This window comes from Heterodontus francisci, chromosome 7 (assembly GCF_036365525.1).
Source record: "Heterodontus francisci isolate sHetFra1 chromosome 7, sHetFra1.hap1, whole genome shotgun sequence".
Lineage (NCBI taxonomy): Eukaryota > Metazoa > Chordata > Chondrichthyes > Heterodontiformes > Heterodontidae > Heterodontus > Heterodontus francisci.
In genome coordinates this window covers 55,001,330-55,022,465 of record NC_090377.1, presented here as the reverse complement: position 1 = coordinate 55,022,465, position 21,136 = coordinate 55,001,330, and the positions used below count along the sequence as shown (strand labels likewise).

Below are 21,136 nucleotides of genomic sequence, written 5' to 3'. Positions count from 1 at the left end.
TGTGTTTTTGGATTTTACATTAATACTCTGCATATGGAGTGAATGCAGAAATGTTGAGTGACTCCAACTTCTAAATGCAGATCATTTCAAATTGGAATTAGTGTACAATAACTCGTATGCAAAAGAAATAGTTGATTTTTTCAAGCAGAGTGGAAATAAAGAGCAAACTACAAAAGAATTAAAATCACAAGAGTGTCAGTGTTTATGACAAAAGTAGTTTTGCTTATGACTGCTCACTACGATTCTACGCGATCTATCAAATCAACTTTCCAAAAATGCTGCCATGGTCAACTTCAACTTGCTACCACAATGTAGCCATGACAGGAGCATTCTAAAACCTGATGGAATGACCAACATTCCACATTCAGCAGGTATCCTGTTGAAATGCCAGAGAGATGCCTGGATTTACAGGTAAAGCCAGTCAGTACTTACCTTAGCAGCAAACCTACACAAAGTGATTGTAAGCACTACCTCAAAACCGGAGCCCAAGGTGATTACAGCACTTCTGTCCCTGCCATTGATGCAGGTCCTTCAGCGTTAGTCACAGTTATGGGTAACAGGCCTTCTGTAATCCCTACAGTTGGTTAGGCAGTCATCCACCATTGCTACTACTTCAACTAAGTTAGCACTTAGTCAAACAACACATCCGCAGCCAACGCAGAAAAGTTCGTGGCACACAAGGGCAAACAACAGCATAACAAATCAAATATATAGATTACTAACAGTATAAAACTTCATGAAATTAATTCAGTTAATATGTCTTGTAGTCTGGCATTCTTTCATTGTGCAGAACATAAACCATTGCAGAAAATAAACCATCTGTTATCTAAAAGCCAAACAAGACAAATACAATACACAGCAAAAATGGGTTAGCAAATAAAAATTCTACAACTATCAATATGTCCAAAAGAAAATTTAATGTCAAATTACTCAACTCTGGAGTAACTTCACATACTCATCTCTTTGCAACAAGCATTTAAGGCAGCAGTGAGTTCATTGTCATCGTGAACTATGGATGCTTGACAATCCTTGAAAATCCTCAATGAGCTAGGTGACACAGCTCTCTGGTAAACATGGCCCTCCTGCCCAGACACCAGAAACTGTTGTGGTAGGCCCATCTACAACTTGAACTTTTATGCCATCTACAACTTGGAGTCTTTTATGACCTCGGTGCTTCAGGACTGCCTCTGATGAAAAGTATAGATGTAATTGCTATTATCAGCAAATATTTTGGTGCAATTAGGAAACCTTAAGACTAGTTACTACTTTACTGGTGTTTGTAACTCCTTGCATTCAAAATCCTCAATATATCTATAAAGCTTTCATTTCCATCTGTCTCGTATGACTGTGAAATCTTGTGTTAATTGTGCATGTTTGGCATTTAATTGCGGGGGGGGGGGGGGGGTTAATTAAATTTAATTGGACCTTTCCCCCAATGTTCTAGAAGCCTTTTAACACCTACTTGAGTGGTGGAAATGCTTAGTGCACAGATGATGAATCAACTGCCCATCTTTCAACATTACACCACTCTACATGAAATTTGACTTTTTTTTTTATACAGCTGAATCAACATAAAAATGTTACCTCAAGATTTGTACACACAGAAAATACTTAAAATATCTACTTTAAGAGCATTCTTTAGGACATAGAAGAAATAAATCACAGTAGGAAGATAAATTTGAGAGAGCAAGAGTTGTCTTTGGTGCATGATAACAGAAGAGATGTTGGAAATAGAACAGAAATAATTTCATTAAGTTAAAGAAAAAGACATCAATAAAGGAGACTGCAGACTTGAAACAGGAAGAGAGATGATGCAGTTCACAGAACAGTCAGTCCCATTCACTTCATTCTTGCAGGCAGAAGTGGATTTTTACATCTGTAGACAAGAATGAAAGTGGTCAATTACTTGAGCTTTTTTTTTTAAAAAAGAGAATTTGTTCTCTGGAATAATTGCAATGGGGGAAAAACGATTGTAATAAATCTGAGCATAGGAGTGATTGTTGCATGGGAGTAGCCAGCCATTTTTAAATCTATTGCCAGGAGACTTAATTCAAACTTCAACATACCAGTAACTGCTTATAATAACATTAGTTCAAAGCTGACTACATGAAAGGAACTTAAGGTCAAAGAAGTTCAGAGGTAAGAATTTGTCTCTCTTTTTGCAGCAGGCAGGGAGAAATACTTGCAGAACCAATCCTCGGGAAATTGAATAGGTTGGTACAGCCAATGAGAATGGAGACGATGTACAGTCTCTTGAAGGACTATGGCTGATGGGCCAATGGTCATTGGCCAATTGGCCAATGGCCAATGGTTTCTGTGTTTAGAAGAGGAGCCTGTCTGTTCATCAATGGACAAGTTAAAAGAAAGCAGAAAATGGAATGTTCATGCTCAGAAACCTAAATGCATGAAATTTGTGTGCTTTTAAAAAATAAAATTGCATAATAATTTCAGGAAGCCATTTCAATTTAGGTTGTGCCTTAAGGGGTAGAGAAAAAGTACATGAGGCTTCATGAAAAGAGACACCCTTAATTTGCAGTTTACATTCTTGAGAAAGCAATTGATTGCTGATACATCTGCAATGAAGTGTGGGATTGACAAGTGTGTGTGTTGTCAATACGGTACATAAGAATGTTGTAATTTCAACCGTAGCAGTTTATGATGATATAAAAGGCCAAACCATTAACTTGCACAGGTAAATTAAGTCCACCAGCAGTATCTTTTCTCCCCATCATTAATTGCCAACAAAGTTCCCTGAATAAAAACAAGAGCTTAAGTTCAATTTAGAAACATTCTGTTGGGCAGAAATTTTATACAATTTTCCAAGATAGTAGTTTTTACCAGTCATTGGTATAAAACATTTAACATAAGTTAGGAAATTAATGTTTCCAGTTAATGTGTAAAATGTTCTGACTTAAAACACTAAGTGCTTGTGTTTATCTTAAGGTTAATAAAATTATCTTGGCCTTAATTGTCAATATCCTCAGCAAGATCATAAGATACAGTATGAGAAGAAAATAGAAATCAAGGCAGATAGAGAGAGAAAACAAAGAGGGATTTGTAAAGGCTAGGTCATGCCTAACAAACCTGATAGAACTTTTTGAAGAGTTGGCAGAAGTAGTGGACAAGGCAATGTCTATGGGTTTTATTTATATGGACTTCCAGACGGCATTTGCTAATGCCCCACACAAGAGACTGTTAGCTAAAGTTGAAGCTCATGGAATTGAAGGCAAATTACTGACCTGGTTAGAAGATTAACTGAGCAACAGGAGTACCTGGGCAGGTACTCTAATTTGGAGGGCCAATTGTTGTGTTTATGGGAATTTATGTTGGGACCTCAACTATTCACCATATATGCTGATGGCTTAGTTGAGGATCCAAGTTTGCCGATGACACAAAGATAGGCAGCATTGTAAGCAGTGTAGATGGAAATATAAAATTACAAAGAGATATTAATAGATTAAATGAACAGGCAAAATTGTAGTAAATGGATTTCAACTTCGGCAAATGTGAGGGCATCCACAGGATAGAACAGGGTACTTTCTAAAGTGAAAAGTCAGAAACTGCAGAGGTCCGAAGAACATAAAAAACATATGAAATAGGAGGAGTAGGCCATTCGGCCCCGCCATTCAATAAGATCATGGCTAATCTGCCCCAGACTTCAACTCCTCTTTCATGCCAGCTCCTCATAGCCCTCAACTCCCCTATATTTCAAAAATCTATCTACCTCCTCTTTAAATACTTTCAGTGATCTAGCCTCCACAACTCTCTGGGGTAGAGAATTCTAGACATTCACTACCCTCAGAGAAGAAATTCCTTCGCATCTCAGTTTTAAACAAGGGTCCCTTATTCTGTAACTATGTCCCCTAGTTTGAGATTCCCCCACTAGTGGAAACATCTTCTCAACATCTACCCTGTCAAGCCCCCACTCAGAATCTTGTAAGTTTCAATAAGATCACCTCTCATTCTTCTAAACTGTAATGAATAATGGCCTGACATGTTTTGCCATTCTTGATAAGTCAACCCCTTCATCCCAGGAATCAGCCTAGTGAATCTCTTTTGAACTGCCTCCAATGCCAGTATATCCTTTCTTAAATAAGAGGACCAAAACTGGACACAGTACTCCAAGTGGGGCCTCACCAAACACCCTGTACAGTTGTAACAAGACTTCCCTATTTTTAAATTCCAACCCCCTAGCAATAAAGGCCAAAATTCCATTTGCCTTCTTGATTACTTGCTTCACCTGCATGCTAACTTTTGAGTTTCATGCACAATAACACCCAGATCCCTCTGTGCTGCACCTTTTTGGAGTCTCTGTCCATTTAAATAATAGTCTGCCTTTTGATTCTTCCTACCTCACACTTTCCTACATTAAATTCCATCTGCCAAGTTTTTGCCCACTCACTCAACCTATCTATATCCCCTTGCAGATTCCTTATGTCCTCATCACAATATGCCCTCCCACCTATTTTCGCATCCCCAGCAAATTTGGATATATTACACTCTGCCCCCTCCTCTGAGTCATTAATATAGATAGCAAATAATTGAAGCCCTAGGACTGATCCTTGTGGCACTCCACTACTTAAGTCTTTCCAAGCTGAAAAAGCCCCATTAATCCTGACTCTCTTTCTTGTGTGAGTTAACTAATCCTCAATCCATGCTAATACATTACCCCCTAATACTGTGAGATCCTATCTTGTGCAATAATTTTTTTATGTGGCACCTTATCGAATGCCTTCTGGAAATCTAAATACACATCTATGGGTTCCCCTTTATCAACTCTTTTTATATCCTCAAAGAACTCAAACAAATTTGTCAAACATGATTTCCCTTTCACAAAACCATGTTGACTCTGTTTGATTGTGTTAAGCTTGTCCTGCTATTTCTTCCTTAATAATGGACTCTAGCATTTTCCCAATGACCGATGTTAGGCTGACTGGCCGAGAGTTGCCTGCTTTTAGTCTCCCTCCCTTCTTGAATGGGGTGTCACATTAGCGGTTTTCCAATCTGCTGGGACCCTCCCGCAATCCAGTGAGTTCTGAAATATTTCAACCAATGCCTCCACTATCTCTGCAGCCACTTCCTTTAAAATCCTTGGATGTAGGCCATCAGGTCCTGGCAACTTGTCTGCCTTTAGTCCCATTAGTTTGTCAAATACTTTGTCCCTCGTGATCGACACTGTTACAAGATCTTTCCTCCCATTAGCTCCCTGCTTATCTGATATCTCTGGGATGTTTATAGTGTCTTCCACCGTGAAGACCGATGCAAAATATTGGGTTAAATTATCTGCCATTTCCCTGTTCCCCGCTATCAATTCTCCAGTCGCATCCTCCAAGGGTCCCACGCTCACTTTAGCTCCTCTCTTTTTATATACCTGTAGAAGCTCTTGCTGTTTGTTTTTATATTTCTTGCCAATTTAATTTATCAATTTTCTTCCTCTTTATTAGCTTTTTAGTCATCTGCTGCTGGTTCCTGAAAAATTACCAATCCTCTGGCCTACCACTATTTTTCGCCGTTTTGTACGCCTTAGTTTTTGATTGGATACTCTCCTTGACTGAAAAGACTTGGAGGTCCAGGATCATAAAAGCATGTTGAACAGGTACAGAAAGTAATCAAAAGGCTAATGGAATGCTGGCATTTCTATCTAGAGGACTAGAATACAAGTGGGTAGAAGTTATGCTGCAGTTATACAAAGCCCTGGTTAGACCACATCTGAGCACTGTGAGCAGTTATGTGGACCACACCTTAGGAAGTGTATATTGGCGTTAGGCGGAGTGCAGTGCAGATTTATCAAAATGATATGTGGACTCCAAAGCTTACGTTACAGATTATACACATTAGGGTTGTAATCCCTGGAAGTAGAAGATTAAGAGTGATTTGATCAAAATTTTCAAGTTGTAATAGGAAATAGGGAGAAACTATTTTCACTGGTTCGAGAGTCTAGGGCTCGGGGGCATAGTCTAAAAATTAGAGCCAGACTGTTCAGGAGAGAAATGAGGAAACACTCATCCATGCAAATGGCCATTGATGTTCAGTCAATTGTTAATTTAAAATCTGAGATTGATAGATCTTTATTAACCAAAGATATTAAGGGATATGGGGCAACGATGGGTAAATGGAGTTAGGTTGCAGATCAGCCATGATCTCAATGAGCGGCAGAACAGGCCCAAGGGGCTAAATAACCTACTCCTGTTCCTATGTTCCAAGAAAGGGGTGAGAAAGCGCGAAACAAAGGGGTGGGAGAGTGGGGAAAAAGGCAAGGGACAGTGCGAGAAAGGGGCAGATGTGTGCAAAAGGGGTGGGTGGGAGTGTACAAAAGGGGAGGAAGAGGAGGGCTGGAGCAAGAAGCGTGGGGGGGGGGGGAGAGGAAGGAGAGAGAGGGGGAAGAAAGGGGGGAAATGAAGGGGGGGGGGAGGAAGGAGAGGGAGGCAGTGGAGGAAGAGGGGGGCCGAGTGTTGGGGAGTGGGGGAAAGAGAGGGGGAGGGGGGCCGAGTGTTGGGGAGAGGGGGAAAGAGAGAGGGGGAGAGGGGGAAAGAGAGAGGGGGTGAGGGGGAAAGGGAGAGGGGGAAAGGGAGAGGGGGAAAGGGAGAGGGGGAGAGGGGGGAAAGGGAGAGGGGGAAAGGGAGAGGGGGAAAGGGAGAGGGGGAAAGGGAGAGGGGGAAAGGGAGAGGGGGAAAGGGAGAGGGGGAAAGGGGGAAAAGGGAGAGGGGGAGAGGGGGAAAAGGGAGAGGGGAGAGGGGGAAAAGGGAGAGGGGAGAGGGGGAAAGAGAGAGAGGGAGAGGGGGAAAGGGAGAGGGGGAAAGGGAGAGGGGGAAAGGGAGAGGGGGAAAGGGAGAGGGGGAAAGGGAGAGGGGGAAAGGGAGAGGGGGAAAGGGAGAGGGGGAAAGGGAGGAGGGGAAAGGGAGGGGGGGAAAGGGAGGGGGAGAGGGGGAGAGGGGGAAAGAGAGAGGGGGAGAGGGGGAAAGAGAGAGGGGGAGAGGGGGAAAGAGAGAGGGGGAGAGGGGGAAAGAGAGAGGGGGAGAGGGGGAAAGAGAGAGGGGGAGAGGGGGAAAGAGAGAGGGGGAGAGGGGGAAAGAGAGAGGGGGAGAGGGGGAAAGAGAGAGGGGGAGAGGGGGAAAGAGAGAGGGGGAGAGGGGGAAAGAGAGAGGGGGAGAGGGGGAAAGAGAGAGGGGGAGAGGGGGAAAGAGAGAGGGGGGAGGGGGAAAGAGAGAGGGGGGGAAAGAGAGAGGGGGGGGGAAAGAGAGAGGGGGGGGAAAGAGAGAGGGGGGAGGAAAGAGAGAGGGGGGAGGAAAGAGAGAGGGGGGAGGAAAGAGAGAGGGGGGGAAGAGAGAGGGGGGAAGAGAGAGGGGGGGAAGAGAGAGGGGGGGAAGAGAGAGGGGGGGAAGAGAGAGGGGGGGGAAGAGAGAGGGGGGGAAAGAGAGAGGGGGGGAAAGAGAGAGGGGGGGAAAGAGAGAGGGGGGAAAGAGAGAGGGGGGAAAGAGAGAGGGGGGAAAGAGAGAGGGGGGAAAGAGAGAGGGGGGAAAGAGAGAGGGGGGAAAGAGAGAGGGGGGGGAAGAGAGGGGGGGGAAGAGAGGGGGGGGAAGAGAGGGGGGGGAAAGAGAGGGGGGGGGGAAGAGAGGGGGGGGGAAGAGAGGGGGGGGGGAAGAGAGAGGGGGGGAAGAGAGAGGGGGGGAAGAGAGAGGGGGGGGAAGAGAGAGGGGGGGAAGAGAGAGGGGGGAAAGAGAGAGGGGGGAAAGAGAGAGGGGGGGGAAAGAGAGAGGGGGGGGGAAAGAGAGAGGGGGGGGGAAAGAGAGAGGGGGGGGAAGAGAGAGGGGGGGAAAGAGAGAGGGGGGGGGAAAGAGAGAGGGGGGGGAAAGAGAGAGGGGGGGGAAAGAGAGAGGGGGGAGGAAAGAGAGAGGGGGGAGGAAAGAGAGAGGGGGGAGGAAAGAGAGAGAGGGGGGGAAGAGAGAGGGGGGGAAGAGAGAGGGGGGGAAGAGAGAGGGGGGGAAGAGAGAGGGGGGGAAGAGAGAGGGGGGGAAGAGAGAGGGGGGGAAGAGAGAGGGGGGGAAAGAGAGAGGGGGGGAAAGAGAGAGGGGGGGAAAGAGAGAGGGGGGAAAGAGAGAGGGGGGAAAGAGAGAGGGGGGAAAGAGAGAGGGGGGAAAGAGAGAGGGGGGAAAGAGAGAGGGGGGAGAGAGAGAGGGGGGGGAAGAGAGGGGGGGGAAGAGAGGGGGGGGAAGAGAGGGGGGGGGGAAGAGAGGGGGGGGGGAAGAGAGGGGGGGGAAGAGAGAGGGGGGGGAAGAGAGAGGGGGGGGAAGAGAGAGGGGGGGGAAGAGAGAGGGGGGGGAAGAGAGAGGGGGGGGAAGAGAGAGGGGGGGGAAGAGAGAGGGGGGGGAAGAGAGAGGGGGGGGAAGAGAGAGGGGGGGGAAGAGAGAGGGGGGGGAAGAGAGAGGGGGGGGAAGAGAGAGGGGGGGGAAGAGAGAGGGGGGGGAAGAGAGAGGGGGGGAAGAGAGAGGGGGGGAAGAGAGAGGGGGGGAAGAGAGAGGGGGGGAAGAGAGAGGGGGGAAGAGAGAGGGGGGGGAAGAGAGAGGGGGGGAAGAGAGAGGGGGGGAAGAGAGAGGGGGGGAAGAGAGAGGGGGGGAAGAGAGAGGGGGGGGAAGAGAGAGGGGGGGGAAGAGAGAGGGGGGGGGAAGAGAGAGGGGGGGGAAGAGAGAGGGGGGGGAAGAGAGAGGGGGGGGAAGAGAGAGGGGGGGGAAGAGAGAGGGGGGGGAAGAGAGAGGGGGGAAGAGAGAGGGGGGCAAAGAAGGGGGAAAAGAAGGGGGCGGGTAGACAGGAGGCGTGGAAGGGGGAGAAGGGAGGGTGGAGGAGGGAGGCCTCCTTTCAATTAAATGTTCTTGCTGAATGCTTTGGACAGCATATTTCGTATGGTTTTGAAACGGTATATACTATTATTACTATCTTGTTTGTGGACAGAGTTTGTGTGATATACTACTTTTCTTTATAGCAATAGCCAAATTAATCAGAATTCTCATTTAAGGAAATTATAAACAGATGCTTCCTGGGGAAGAACTGATAATTGCTGATAAGTGAGAAATATTTTTACCTTGATCATCAGCTGATGTGGAGGACATTTTAATAATTGAAGCCTTATCTGCAGCATCAGGACTCGGGCATGGAACCACTGATCCCAGATTAGAATCTGGCAGAACAAAATGCAACAACATTATCGTTGAGACTGAAATACCACTTCTCCATTTATGTTATCTCTATTTAAATCTTACAATTACATCTGTGGTACATGTGCTTTGGCAATGATAACTGTGGAATTATTACAACAGCTCAAAAGATTTGTACCTCAATCCTTAACATAAATCCTTCCATCAGGGCAAACATAGATTTTGAATCAAATGATTTGCTGAAAATAAATACACCCTCCTTGATATAATCAATTAAAAAGTGATGTACCACATTTATCTTCAACTAGCAAGAATTTACAAATTTCTTTAAATGTTTGATAAACCCATATCAGCTGCACAATATTATACTATCCAAATATAAAAGTCATAGAGTCAGAGTTACACAGCACAGAAAGAGGCCCTTCGGCCCATCGTGTCCGTGCCGGCCATCAAGCACTTATCTATTCTAATCCCATTTTCCAGCACTTGGCTTGTAGCCTTGAATGCAATGGCATTTCAAGTGCTCATCTAAATACTTCTTAAATGTTGTGAGGGTCCCTGCCTCTACCACCCCTTCACGCAGTGTATTCCAGATTCCAATCACCCTCTGGGTGAAAACATTTTTCCTCAAATCCCCTCTAAACCTCCTGCCCCTTACCTTAAATCTATGCCTCCTGGTTATTGACCCCTCCACTAAGGGAAAAAGATTCTTCCTATCTATCCTATCAATGCCCCTCATAATTTTGTATACCTCAATGAGATCCCCCCCTCGGCCTTCTCTGCTCTAAGGAAAACAACCCTAGCCTTTTCAGTCTCTCTTCATAGCTGAAATGCTCCAGCCCAGGCAACATCCTGGTGAATCTCCTCTTCACCCTCTCCACTGTAATCATATCCTTCCTATAGTGTGGTGCCCAGAACTGTACACAGTACTCCAGCTATGGCCTAACTAGCGTTTTGTACAGCTCCATCATAACCTCCCTGCTCTTATATTCTATGTCTCAGCTAATAAAGGCAAGTATCCCACATGCCTTCCTAACCACCTTATCGCCCTGTGCTGCTGCCTTCAGTGATCTATGGACAAGTACATCAAGGCCCCTCTGACCTTCTGTACTTCCTAGGGTCCTTCCACCCATTGTATTCATACTTTCCTTCCTACTTTTTTCTAACATATATAATTCTATCTTCTGCTTCTGAGAAAATTAGAAAAAAAAACTAAAGCTAAAATTTAAAGTTTTATTTTACTTCTTACGGTATTTACATAGCAACTTAGCAAATCTCCAACACCATCACATACAATGAGGTAACAGAAACATTGTAACCATTGCTGCAGCACCCGAAGCAATTACTCCTTTGAGTACCCTGATTCTGATGGTGGCTTTATTATACATCTGCTAAATGTGCTGTATTTAGGGCTTGAAGATTTCAACTTGTATACTGCTTTCTCAAACATCTCAAATGCAATTCACAAACTATTTTAAAATGCATTAACTGTGTAGGCAAATATCACATATATTACACATGCAGCAAAATCTCTCAGTGTTAAATTAATATCATTATCTTGCTTTGGGTGGTACTCAGTTGAAATAAGATTCTTGGCCAGGAGCCATGGGAACTCCCTGCTCCTCGCTCCCTCTGCCACTCTTTTCACCAGTATACTACCACTCTTTAGAACTCTCTACCCAATTCTCTTTCATCTTGCTAGCTCATCCCCTCCAAAAGCCTGAGGAAGTCCACTTCTTCCAACTATGCCATCAGATTCCTCTCCTCCACATCTACCATATCCCTTTCCTCTTTATTTTTAAAAAAAGCTCTAAGACATCTCCTTGCATGTATAAACTGATTTAGAAAAGCAAGTTATTGTTGTTAAAGAATAGTGCAATGGGATCTCCATTTCATCAACCAAAACAAGCAAATGAGCTTAGTTTAATGCTTCATCTGAAGGCTAATACCTCACATGGTACACTACATTAGAATGTGAGCTCAGATTAAGAGATCAAATTCTTAGCATGAGGCTCAAGCCTTTTGATTGAGATGCAACAGTGTTAACAACTGAGCTAAGCAGACAAATCTTACATGGATCTCAAACTCACGAGAAATTCTTCTGTTCAATTCTAGCTTCAGTACAATACAGATGGAGTGTTTCACTGTACATGGAAGTTACAACAGAGAAACAGGCCATTTGGCCCAACCAGTGCGGGCATTTATCCTCCAAATAATAGCAAATCACATTAGATTACACACTTACAGATGGGCAGCCATTTGTGGGCTTAATGCACTTTAGTTCAGACATCCAGAAATCAGAGTAAAGATCATCACATACGTGTCATGTTGCAGTTAATTTGGTACAATGGTTTACAATTAAAAATATTCACCATTTCCCTTGTTTGCCTTGATTTGGGTGCCCAGTAGAAAGCGACAAAGATACACGTAAGCAGTCTATAGTTAGATGCAGTTAACAAAATACAGTAGAAGCCCTATTTAATAATTATAATTCTTATTATTAGATCTGCAACACAATTAGGTCAACAGTAAAATTAATGACCTCATGCAGGTGGTCAAGGTAAGTGAATGCATCTTCACAGGACATCTCATACCCAGTGTACAACCAGTCTCTCACGCTGCTCAATACACCACAGCGCCATCACTCACCCATCAGCAGTCCCTAGAACAGGGGGGAGGGGGGGGGGGGGGGGTGCATAAAATCCCCTACCCACACCTGCTACCATTTTACCAGCAGCGGCAGAGGCTGAAAACAGCCTGCTTGTCCCAGGCCAATTGAGGTCCTTAAGCAGCCAATTAATTGCCACTTAAGGGCCTCCTCCCACCGCCACTGGTAATATACCAGCAGCAGCTGGGCACTTTGCCAGCTGAGGAGGCCACCTATTTTTGGGGGACCCTCCTAATCCTATGCCCCACCAGGAGGGCACCCGCCCATGGCACAAGGTGCCCCTGCTGGAGCACCTCCCCCCACCTCGCTGGGGCCTAGTCGATTTTCCCTAGTGAGGTTTGAAACCCCATTCACCTTTTGGTCATCCCTCTTACTTTTCCGGCTGGCTGCAATCCCAGCAGTGGCCACCATTATCCAAGGCGCTGCTGGGACTGAGGCCCTCTGACTGGCTAGCAGCTCCTGGAGGCAGGAGTTCCTGCCTCAGATGAGCAGAAGACCCAACTGAGACCAATTAAGGGCCTGGGCCAAGCAAAATTACAGCCTGGCATCCAGGCCCGGTGAAGGCGGGCTCGCTCCCAACTTTTCAGCTGGTGGGCGGGGCCTCCGCTGCCATGTAAAATTCCGGCCGCAGTGTTTGGTGGCCGCTGGGAGAGGTGAAAGCCGCCCAACATCTGAGACGGAGATTACGAAATCCATGCTTGCTGCTACGCAGGCTCATATTGCTATCACGGCTGCAGATCTCAGTGCTCAAAGGACTATGTAGGCTCTTGCAGCAGTCCAGCAATCTGTCCTCCAGCAATCTGTCCTCCAGCAGATTACTAGAATTACTAAGGTCCCGCCCCATGGGAGTGGTAGTGGTATCATGGAGCATGAACCTGCTGTCCTCTCTCAGGTTGACAACATTTGTGCTCCCACCACTACCATACTAATACAGTGCCCTTGCTGTTGCCTCTCAGCCAGCCAGCCCAGACTGCTGCTGTCTATGCAGTGATGGTACAGACTGAATCAATGCCCTCAAGGGCCGAAACTGTTTGAGGACATTCCCCAGTGGAAGCCAGCAGCCTTTCACCAGCCATGATGCAGCCACTGGGGTAGCACTGCGTAGGAGCAGTAGGAGAGACAAAAGTACATGGAAGACTGGCACTAAGGGAATGCACATGGGTGAATATTTCATTTCTATTTGTGTAAATGCATGTATTATTGGATTAAGATGTCATGGAAAGTTTATTGTTGGTGGCTTTCATTGTAGAATCTTGGCCAAGGGGACACTTAATGGGGCATACCAGATGGATGGTGAGATGGGGAATAGTGGAGCATTTTATGGTGGTAAAATGAAGTTGTCTTCTTGGAAGTGGAGTCTGAGCAGACACTCTTGGACAGCCCTTCCGAAGCGAAGGTGTCCCTGATGCCTCCCCTTCTTCACCCCAAGGTGGCCTCCAGATTCTTCATGGCAATGGCTGCACCCTCACAATGGCGATGTTATGGAGGACGCAACAAACCACCACGAACATGGAAGCAGAGTCCACATGTATTGCATGGTTCTCCAAGCAGTCCAGGCATCGGAAGCATGGCTTCAGCATGCCGATGGTCTGCTTCACAATGTTCCTGCTGGCTCCATGGCTCTCATTATACACCCGCTGTCCTCATAATGTGGGGTGGCAGCAGACGGTCATCAGCCACGTGGATAGGGGGTGGCCTTCGTCCCTGAGCGGCCACCCTCTAGTTGACCTTGGAGGGGCAAAGACGTTGGGAAGACCACCTCAGAACAAAAGCATTGTGGCTGCTGCCAGGATAGCGGGCACACACCGACATGATGTACTGTACATGGTTGCAAAATGGCTGCACACTGATGGAATGGTAGCCCTTTCAGTTCCTATACCTCTCCACGTTGACATAGGGGGCTTGCAAAGATGTGCGTGCAGTCGATGGCTCTCTGCACCATTGGGAATCCTGTTATCCTGGCATATTCACATGTTCCTTCATCCTACTTCTCTCTCCTTAGACAGTACTTGATGTAACAGCCTCTCAGCCTATAGGACCTCTGTCACCTCCTGGATGCATCAATGGATGGCATACTGGGAGATGTTGGAAATGTCATCTGCTCCCGCCTAGAAAGATCCAGTCGCATACAAGTTCAATGCCACTGTGACCTTTACAGCCACCAGCAGCGCTGTCCTCACCCTGGTGTGAGGTCCCAGGCTGTGTTGAAGGGGGTGGCACAGTTCTGTAACCACCTGCTGGATGGACCCAAGTCACCTCAGTCATTGCTCTTGGCTCAGATGGAGGTATGAGAAGTAGCCTCAGAAAATACGTGATGGGTATGGCTTTGTGTCGAGACCCCTTCTTCTCTTCGCAGAGCTCCCCTCTCTGCAACCTTTGCTCGATTTGTTGGTCATATTGCAGACCTAGAGGCACTGCAATGACAGCCCCCATACCTTTTGCAGACTACAGGTGACAAAATCATCCCCATTCTCTGAATGGATGTACAAGCTCACCAATAGACCTTAAAACAAGCCACAGTACTCCCACCAACTTTGCAATAGCAGAAGTCAAAAGCACCTCACCTCCAAGTTGGATGCTTGTCCCTTTAAATAGCAACAGTAAGTTTCTTGTGCAGGTGAACATAGGTTCAGCTGTGAGTAATTAGCACAGGTGCTTGGTGAACCTGGGTAGCGGAGGTTTTGGCAATGTGGGCCAAATCAGCCATGTAATGTCACTATCAGACCTTTGTTCAAGCTACCGGTGCATGCAAGACATCCCCATGCTAGCGTCGTGCCTAGCATGGGGCGCCATGGGGAATGTGTCAGAGGTGTGGCCTAGGCATTTTGTGCTTCTGGCACCTCTGTAGCACTGGCACCAGAGGCACTGTGAAGCCCAATTTCGCTGCGATTAAACCCAATGCTGTGCAGCAGATACCTTTTTGCATTGCTTTCTTCAGTTTAGCATCTTTTTGCTGATAAAGCCTCCCATTAGCTGGACAGTGTTCCACATAAAGGAGTTTCCATTTATTTAGAGTGACAGATAATATTCAATGTAGATAAAGCCATGCAAGTAGGGTTAATGCCATGTGTATGTATAAATAATGCAAACATTTTTTTAAGGTTCACAAGCAGTGCAGAGAGGCCGTAACAATTGCAAATAGACAAATAAAACAAAAATCATCATGGTGTCCTTGTACAAGACCTAGGTTCAGCACTATTTAGAATATTTCTTTCAGTTCGCGTCCCTTATTATGGGGAATACGGAGGAGAGACTCTAGATTAATACCCAGTTTAAAACACTTAGCTACCATGAGAGACTCAATTAGCTTGATCTTTTTACTCTTGGCTTTGGGGAGATTTGACTGAAGCATTTAAATGATGATGGAACTAGACTGTGTACATCTGGAAGATTATTTGAATGAGATAAGTGAGGAAAAATGAGAGGTATGCATTTAAGTTATGTAAGTTGTCATGCTCAGAAAGGTCAGTGGTGTAGTGGTACTGTCGTTGGACTAGCAATCCAGAGGCCCAAGCTAGTACTCCGGGTTCGATCGAATCCCACCACGGCAGATGGTGAAATGTGAATTCAATTAATAAATCTGGAATTTAAATAAAAGCCAGTCTTAATGTTGACCATGAAACCATTGTCAATTGCTGTAAAAACTCATCTGGTTCTATGTCCTTTAGGAAATAAAATCTGCCTGGTTTGGCCTACATGCGACTCCAGATCCATAGCAATGTGGTTGACTCTTAAATACCCTCTGAAATAGCCGAGCAAGCCACTCAGTTCAAGGGCATTTAGGGATGGGCAATAAATGTTGGCCTAGCCAGTGACGCCCACCTCCCATCAATGAATAATAAAAAAATAACTTTAAGCATGCACTGTATCCTGCATTGAATCTTCTGGAACTGAATTTTCCTTTTGTTTTAAATGAACCACAATAAAAGTGGATGTGGGCTGCAAAGATGGCTGTGTATTCAAGAAATGACTCACTGTCTGAAAGGACAAAAGAATACCTCCCAGACTAAGAGGTATCATCAACGCCCATCCTGAAACCATCAGGGGACATTCCGAAATTGTTTCTCCTGAAACAAAGGAGGTGATTGTCTTAACCCTGCTCAGGATGAATGTCTTACCACAATAAACTAGGATGGGGCTAATCAACCTAGACCCCCACCATATTTGGAAAAGAAACAGAGAGGTCACATGGTGGGGCAGCCACATTGGTCTCCTTTTAAAAAATCTTTTAAAATCCAGACTGCAGGAAAAAGCAGACAAGGCAATACCACCATGCCTTAAAAGAACGGGAGGCTGTATTAAGGCCTCCGAGCCTGTTCCATTTCAAGTCCGCCAGTACAAAAAACCAAACTCCTGGAAATGAGACTACAAGCAAGTGACCTGCTGAAAATCCACCTAACTACACTTCAGGATTGAAAACGCCTTCTTCACCAGGCCTGCACTGCATGCCTTTTCCCCAAAACGAGTCAAATCACATGACTTATGAAATATTCCTGTTTGCAATTTGCAAAAGTGCGCTATCCTTCAAATGGCTTTCTTTCTCGAGTGTGTGCGCGAGTGGCAAATGAGTGGCATAATGTTAGACTTTCCATAGAACCATAGAAAAGTTACGGCATAGAAGGAGGCCATTCAGCCCGTCGTGTCCGTGCCGGCCGAAAAAACTAGCCGCCCAACTTGCAGCACCTGGTCCATAGCGTTGCTGGTTACAGCACTTCTGGTGCATGTCCAGGTACCTTTTAAAAGCATTGAGGGTTTCTGCCTCCACCACTGTTCCTGGCAGTGAATTCCAGACACCCACCACCCTCTGGGTGAAAAAGGTTTTCCTCACATCCCCTCTAATCCTTCTACCAATCACCTTAAATCTGTGCCCCCTGGTAACTGACCTCTCCGTTAAGGGAAACAGGTCCTTCCTGTCTGCTCTATCTAGGCCCCTCAAAATTTTGTACACCTCTATTAAGTCACCCCTCAGCCTCCTCTGTTCTAAGGAAAACAATTCTAAACTGATCCAATCTTTCCTCATAGCTGCAACTTTTGAGCCCTGGCAACATTCTTGTAAATCTTCTCTGTACTCTCTCCAGAGCAATTATGCCGTTTCTGTAATGTGGTGACCAGAACTGTGCGCAATACTCAAACTGTGGCCTAACCAGTGTTTTATACAGTTCCAGCATTACATCCCTGCTTTTGAAGTCTATACCTCAACCAATAAAGGAAAGCATTCCATATGCCTTCTTCACCACTCTATCTACCTGCCCTGCCACCTTTAGGGACCTCTGGACATGCACTCCAAGGTGTCTCACTTCTTCTATCCTTCTCAATATCCTCCCGTTTATTGTCTATTCCCTCGCTTTATTTGCCCTTCCCAAATGCATTATCTCACACTTCTCTGGATTGAATTCCATTTGCCACTTTTCTACCCACTCAACTAAACCATTGATATCTTTCTGGAGTCTACGGCTATCCTCTTCACTAGCAACTACATGGCCAATTTTTGTGTCATCAGCAAATTTCCCAATCATGCCTCCCAAATTTAAGTCCAAATCATTAATATATACCACAAACATCAAGGCATCCAATTGTTTCCTGTCCCTGAGCCAATTCTGGATCTAACCTGCCACATTCCCCTGTATCCCATGGGCTTTCATTTTACTGACCAGTCTGCCATGTGGGACCTTGTTAAATGCCTTACTAAAATCCATGTAGACCACATCCACTGCACTACCTTCATCAATCCTTCTTGTTATTTTCTCAAAAAACTCAATGAAGTTAGTAAGACATGACCTTCCCTTAACAAATCCATGCTGACTATCCCTGATTAATCCGTGCCTTTCTAAGTGCAGTTTATCCTGTCCCTCAGAATAGATTCTAACAATTTACCCACCACTGAGGTCAGACTGACTTGCCTATGATTATTTGGCCTATCCCTTGCACCCTTTTTAAATAATGGTATAACGTTCGCAGACCTCCAATCCTCGGATACCTCTCCTGTACCTAGTGAGGATTTGAAGATGATTCTCAGTGCATCCGCGATTTCCTCCCTGGCTTCTTTTAACAACCTGGGATGCAATCCATCCAGCCCTAGCGATTTATCCACTTTCAAGGATGTCAGACCCTCTCGTACTTCCTCTCTCATTATGCTTATCATATCTAATATTTCACACTCCTCTTTCACTACAATGTCTGCATCAACCTTCTGCTTTGTGAAGAGAGACAAAAAACTCATTAAGAACCCTGCCCACATCTTCTACATCCCGCATAAGTTCCCTTGTACATCTCTGATAGGCCCTACCCTTTCCTTAGTTATTCTCTTACTCTTAATGTACTGATAAAATATCTTCGGGTTTTCCTTGATTTTACCTGCCAATAATTTGTCGTGTCCTCTCTTTGCTTTTCTAATTTCCTTTTTTACTTCACCCCTGCACTTTCTATACTCCTGAAGGCTTTCTAAAGTATTAAGATTTTTGTGATCGCATAATCTTTCTTTTTCTGCTTTAACTTACCCTGTAAGCTTCGAGATAACCAGGGGGCTCTAGATTTGGCAGTACCACCCTTTATCTTTGTGGAGACATGCCTACACTGTACCTGTAGTATCGCGCTTCTGAATGCCTCCCACTGGTTTGCCACTGATTTTCCTTCAAGTAGCTGTATCCAATCCACTTTCGCCAGGTCACCTCTCAGTTTCTTAAAATTAGCCTTCCCCCAATTTAGAACTTTTACGCCTGTTTTATCTTTGTCCTTTTCCATGATTATGCTAAACATACTGTATTATGGTCACTAACTCCAAAATGGTCACCCACTGTTACTTCCTCCACTTACTCAGCTTCATTACTGAAGACTAAATCTAGAATTGCGCCCCCTCTCGTTGGGCTTGTTACGTGCTGGCTAAAAAAGTTCTCTGAAATGCAGTTCAAGAATTTTGTCCCCTCTGTGCCCTTCACACTATTTGTATCCCAGTTGATATTGGGGAGTTGAAATCCCCAACTATTATTGCCCTGTAGTTTTTGCATTCAGAAATTTGCCTACATATTTGTTCTTCTACCTCCCTCTCACTATTTGGGGGTCTATAGTACATTCCTAGTAGTGTGGCTGCCCGTTTTTAATTTCTGAGCTCCACCCATTTGGCCTGATTTGATGATTCATTTAGCATATCATCCCTCCTCAAAGCTGTTATTGATTCCTTAACTAATAATGCTACACCATCCCCCCTTTTTTATCTCCCTCTCTATCATGCCTGAAAAACTTTATATCCAGGGATGTTGCAATGCCATTGTGGCCCTCTTTAAGCCAAGTTTCCGTTATAGCAGTGTTGCCTTTCGGGGTGAAAAAAATCCTCTTTATTTAAACCCACGAAAAGCTTGCTGCTGGTTATTCAACTTGGCTGTACACTCAGGGGTTAAGAAACATACACACCTTCCTTGTCGAAAACACACTGATTACAGACAGTAAAGGGAAAAGAACTGGGGTTTCAATTCTCTCTCAATTCTGTCCATAACAAAATATAGAACTAAGTTAGATATCAGTAGGTTTTCGTTATCACACAGGATCTCAGTGAGTGTGGATTTGCTGCAAATGTTCAAAAGAGAGCTGGGCAAGTTCCTGGAGGAGGCTGATATTGCTGTGTACAAAAAGGTAATTGAGATGCTGGATGATGCAACTCAGTCACAACTATCTCCTAGAATTCATTTTGTTCTGCTTCAGGATCAGAGAGGAATTTCACTGAGTTTATTACCCTTAAATTGACTTAGGGAGTTTTTTTTTTGCTTCTCTCAGGGAAAAACATGACTGCTGGTGGGTGGGGAGCATTGTACATCACAATGCATTGTACATCACAAGGGCGGCACAGTGGCACAGTGGTTAGCACTGCAGCCTCACAGCTCCAGCGACCCGTGTTCAATTCTGTGTACTGCCTCTGCGGAATTTGCAAATTCTCCCTGTGACCGCGTGGGTTTCCGCCAGGTGCTCCGGTTTCCTCCCACAGGCAAAGACTTGCAGGTTGATAGGTAAATTGGCTGTTGTAAATTGCCCCTAGTGTAGGTAGGTGGTAGGAGAATGGCGGGGATGTGGTAGAGAATATGGGGTTAATATAGGATTAGTATAAATGGGTGGTTATTGGTCGGCACAGACTCGGTGGGCCGAAGGGCCTGTTTCAGTGCTGTATCTCGAAATAAAATAAAAATAAAAAATGCGCAGTTGCAACATGACTGAATGGGCCAGGCTCAATACAACCGCTGCTCTTTTTCCATCCATCTTTTTCATAATGTTCCCATGTATCTCAAAATCCAAAGATCAACTGAAGCACGTCAACATGGTGTTTGGACATGTTGCATTACTTGCTGGTTTAAAAACAAGTTTACGTCAAGTCCCTGCATTCAGCCATCCTGTCAGCAGATGGCACTGTCCTGAGTTTATAACAATAGGGAAATAACTTCATATATGATGCTTTTCACATATTCAGGATGTCTTAAATCATTTTACAGCCAGTTAACTTTTTAATTGCAGTCACTATTTCTGTAGATAAATGCAGCAGCAATTTACATACCGCATAGCCCTACGAACAGCAATGAAACGACTGACCAACAAAATCATAAAAGCAAAACACAGTGCATGCTGGAAATCTGAAATAAAGTTTTTCATGGTTGCAGTTGAGAGTTAAATATTGTCCAAAACATCAAGAGAACTCCCGTGCTCATCTTTGAATAGTGACATGGGATCTTTTATGTTGACTTGAGAGGGTAGGTGTGGCCTATGTTTAACCTTTTGTCCGAGACAACTGAAAACCTGGTGACAGCCCTGTAATTCATTATCGTACTTTATCCTTTTGCAGCAGGATAGCATGTGAATCAGGAAGAATTAATTTCATTCTTGCTTTAACAGGGCTGCCAGAAATTGCGCTATGAAAATGGGCAGGCTGCTCATTTCCTGGTGCAATCGAGTGGGAAGCCTGTAAATCATACTAAAATGTGAGCTGAGAGTTTGAATCACCTGGTGAGCGAATGGCTGTCACTCAATACACTGTCCAATATTACATGTGATTCCGCGACTGGACAATATTTGCTAAATAATTCTCAGTGCGCTAAGAATTACGCTGACAATTTAAGATGGTCAGTCGGGCTCAAAGTGTGGCGCATTTGCGCGCACTGGAATCTACATACATTTAATACACAGGGCCCTGTTCTTTGTAGACAGAAAGAACATGTACACACATTGCGCCTATTTCAGCTAATCAAAATAAATGACAGCCATTCGCTGGTTCATTCTTCAGGGCAATGCCTAGACTAGAGTCAAGCTGCCTGGTTTAAATTTCAAACAAAGTTTGGCAGTT

The 21,136-nt window shown here is 45.0% G+C and overlaps 1 protein-coding gene across 5 annotated transcripts in view; it reads right to left on the bottom strand.

The window, feature by feature from the left end:
- The window catches only part of cobll1b (cordon-bleu WH2 repeat protein-like 1b), a 235,779-nt gene that overhangs the window by 26,424 nt on the left and 188,219 nt on the right, over positions 1-21,136 (bottom strand). For all 5 annotated transcript variants that reach the window (XM_068035220.1, XM_068035221.1, XM_068035222.1 and 2 more), the window contains one exon: positions 9,077-9,172. In XM_068035220.1, the coding sequence (XP_067891321.1) occupies positions 9,077-9,172 (96 nt within the window). The remainder of the gene's footprint in view (positions 1-9,076; positions 9,173-21,136) is intronic.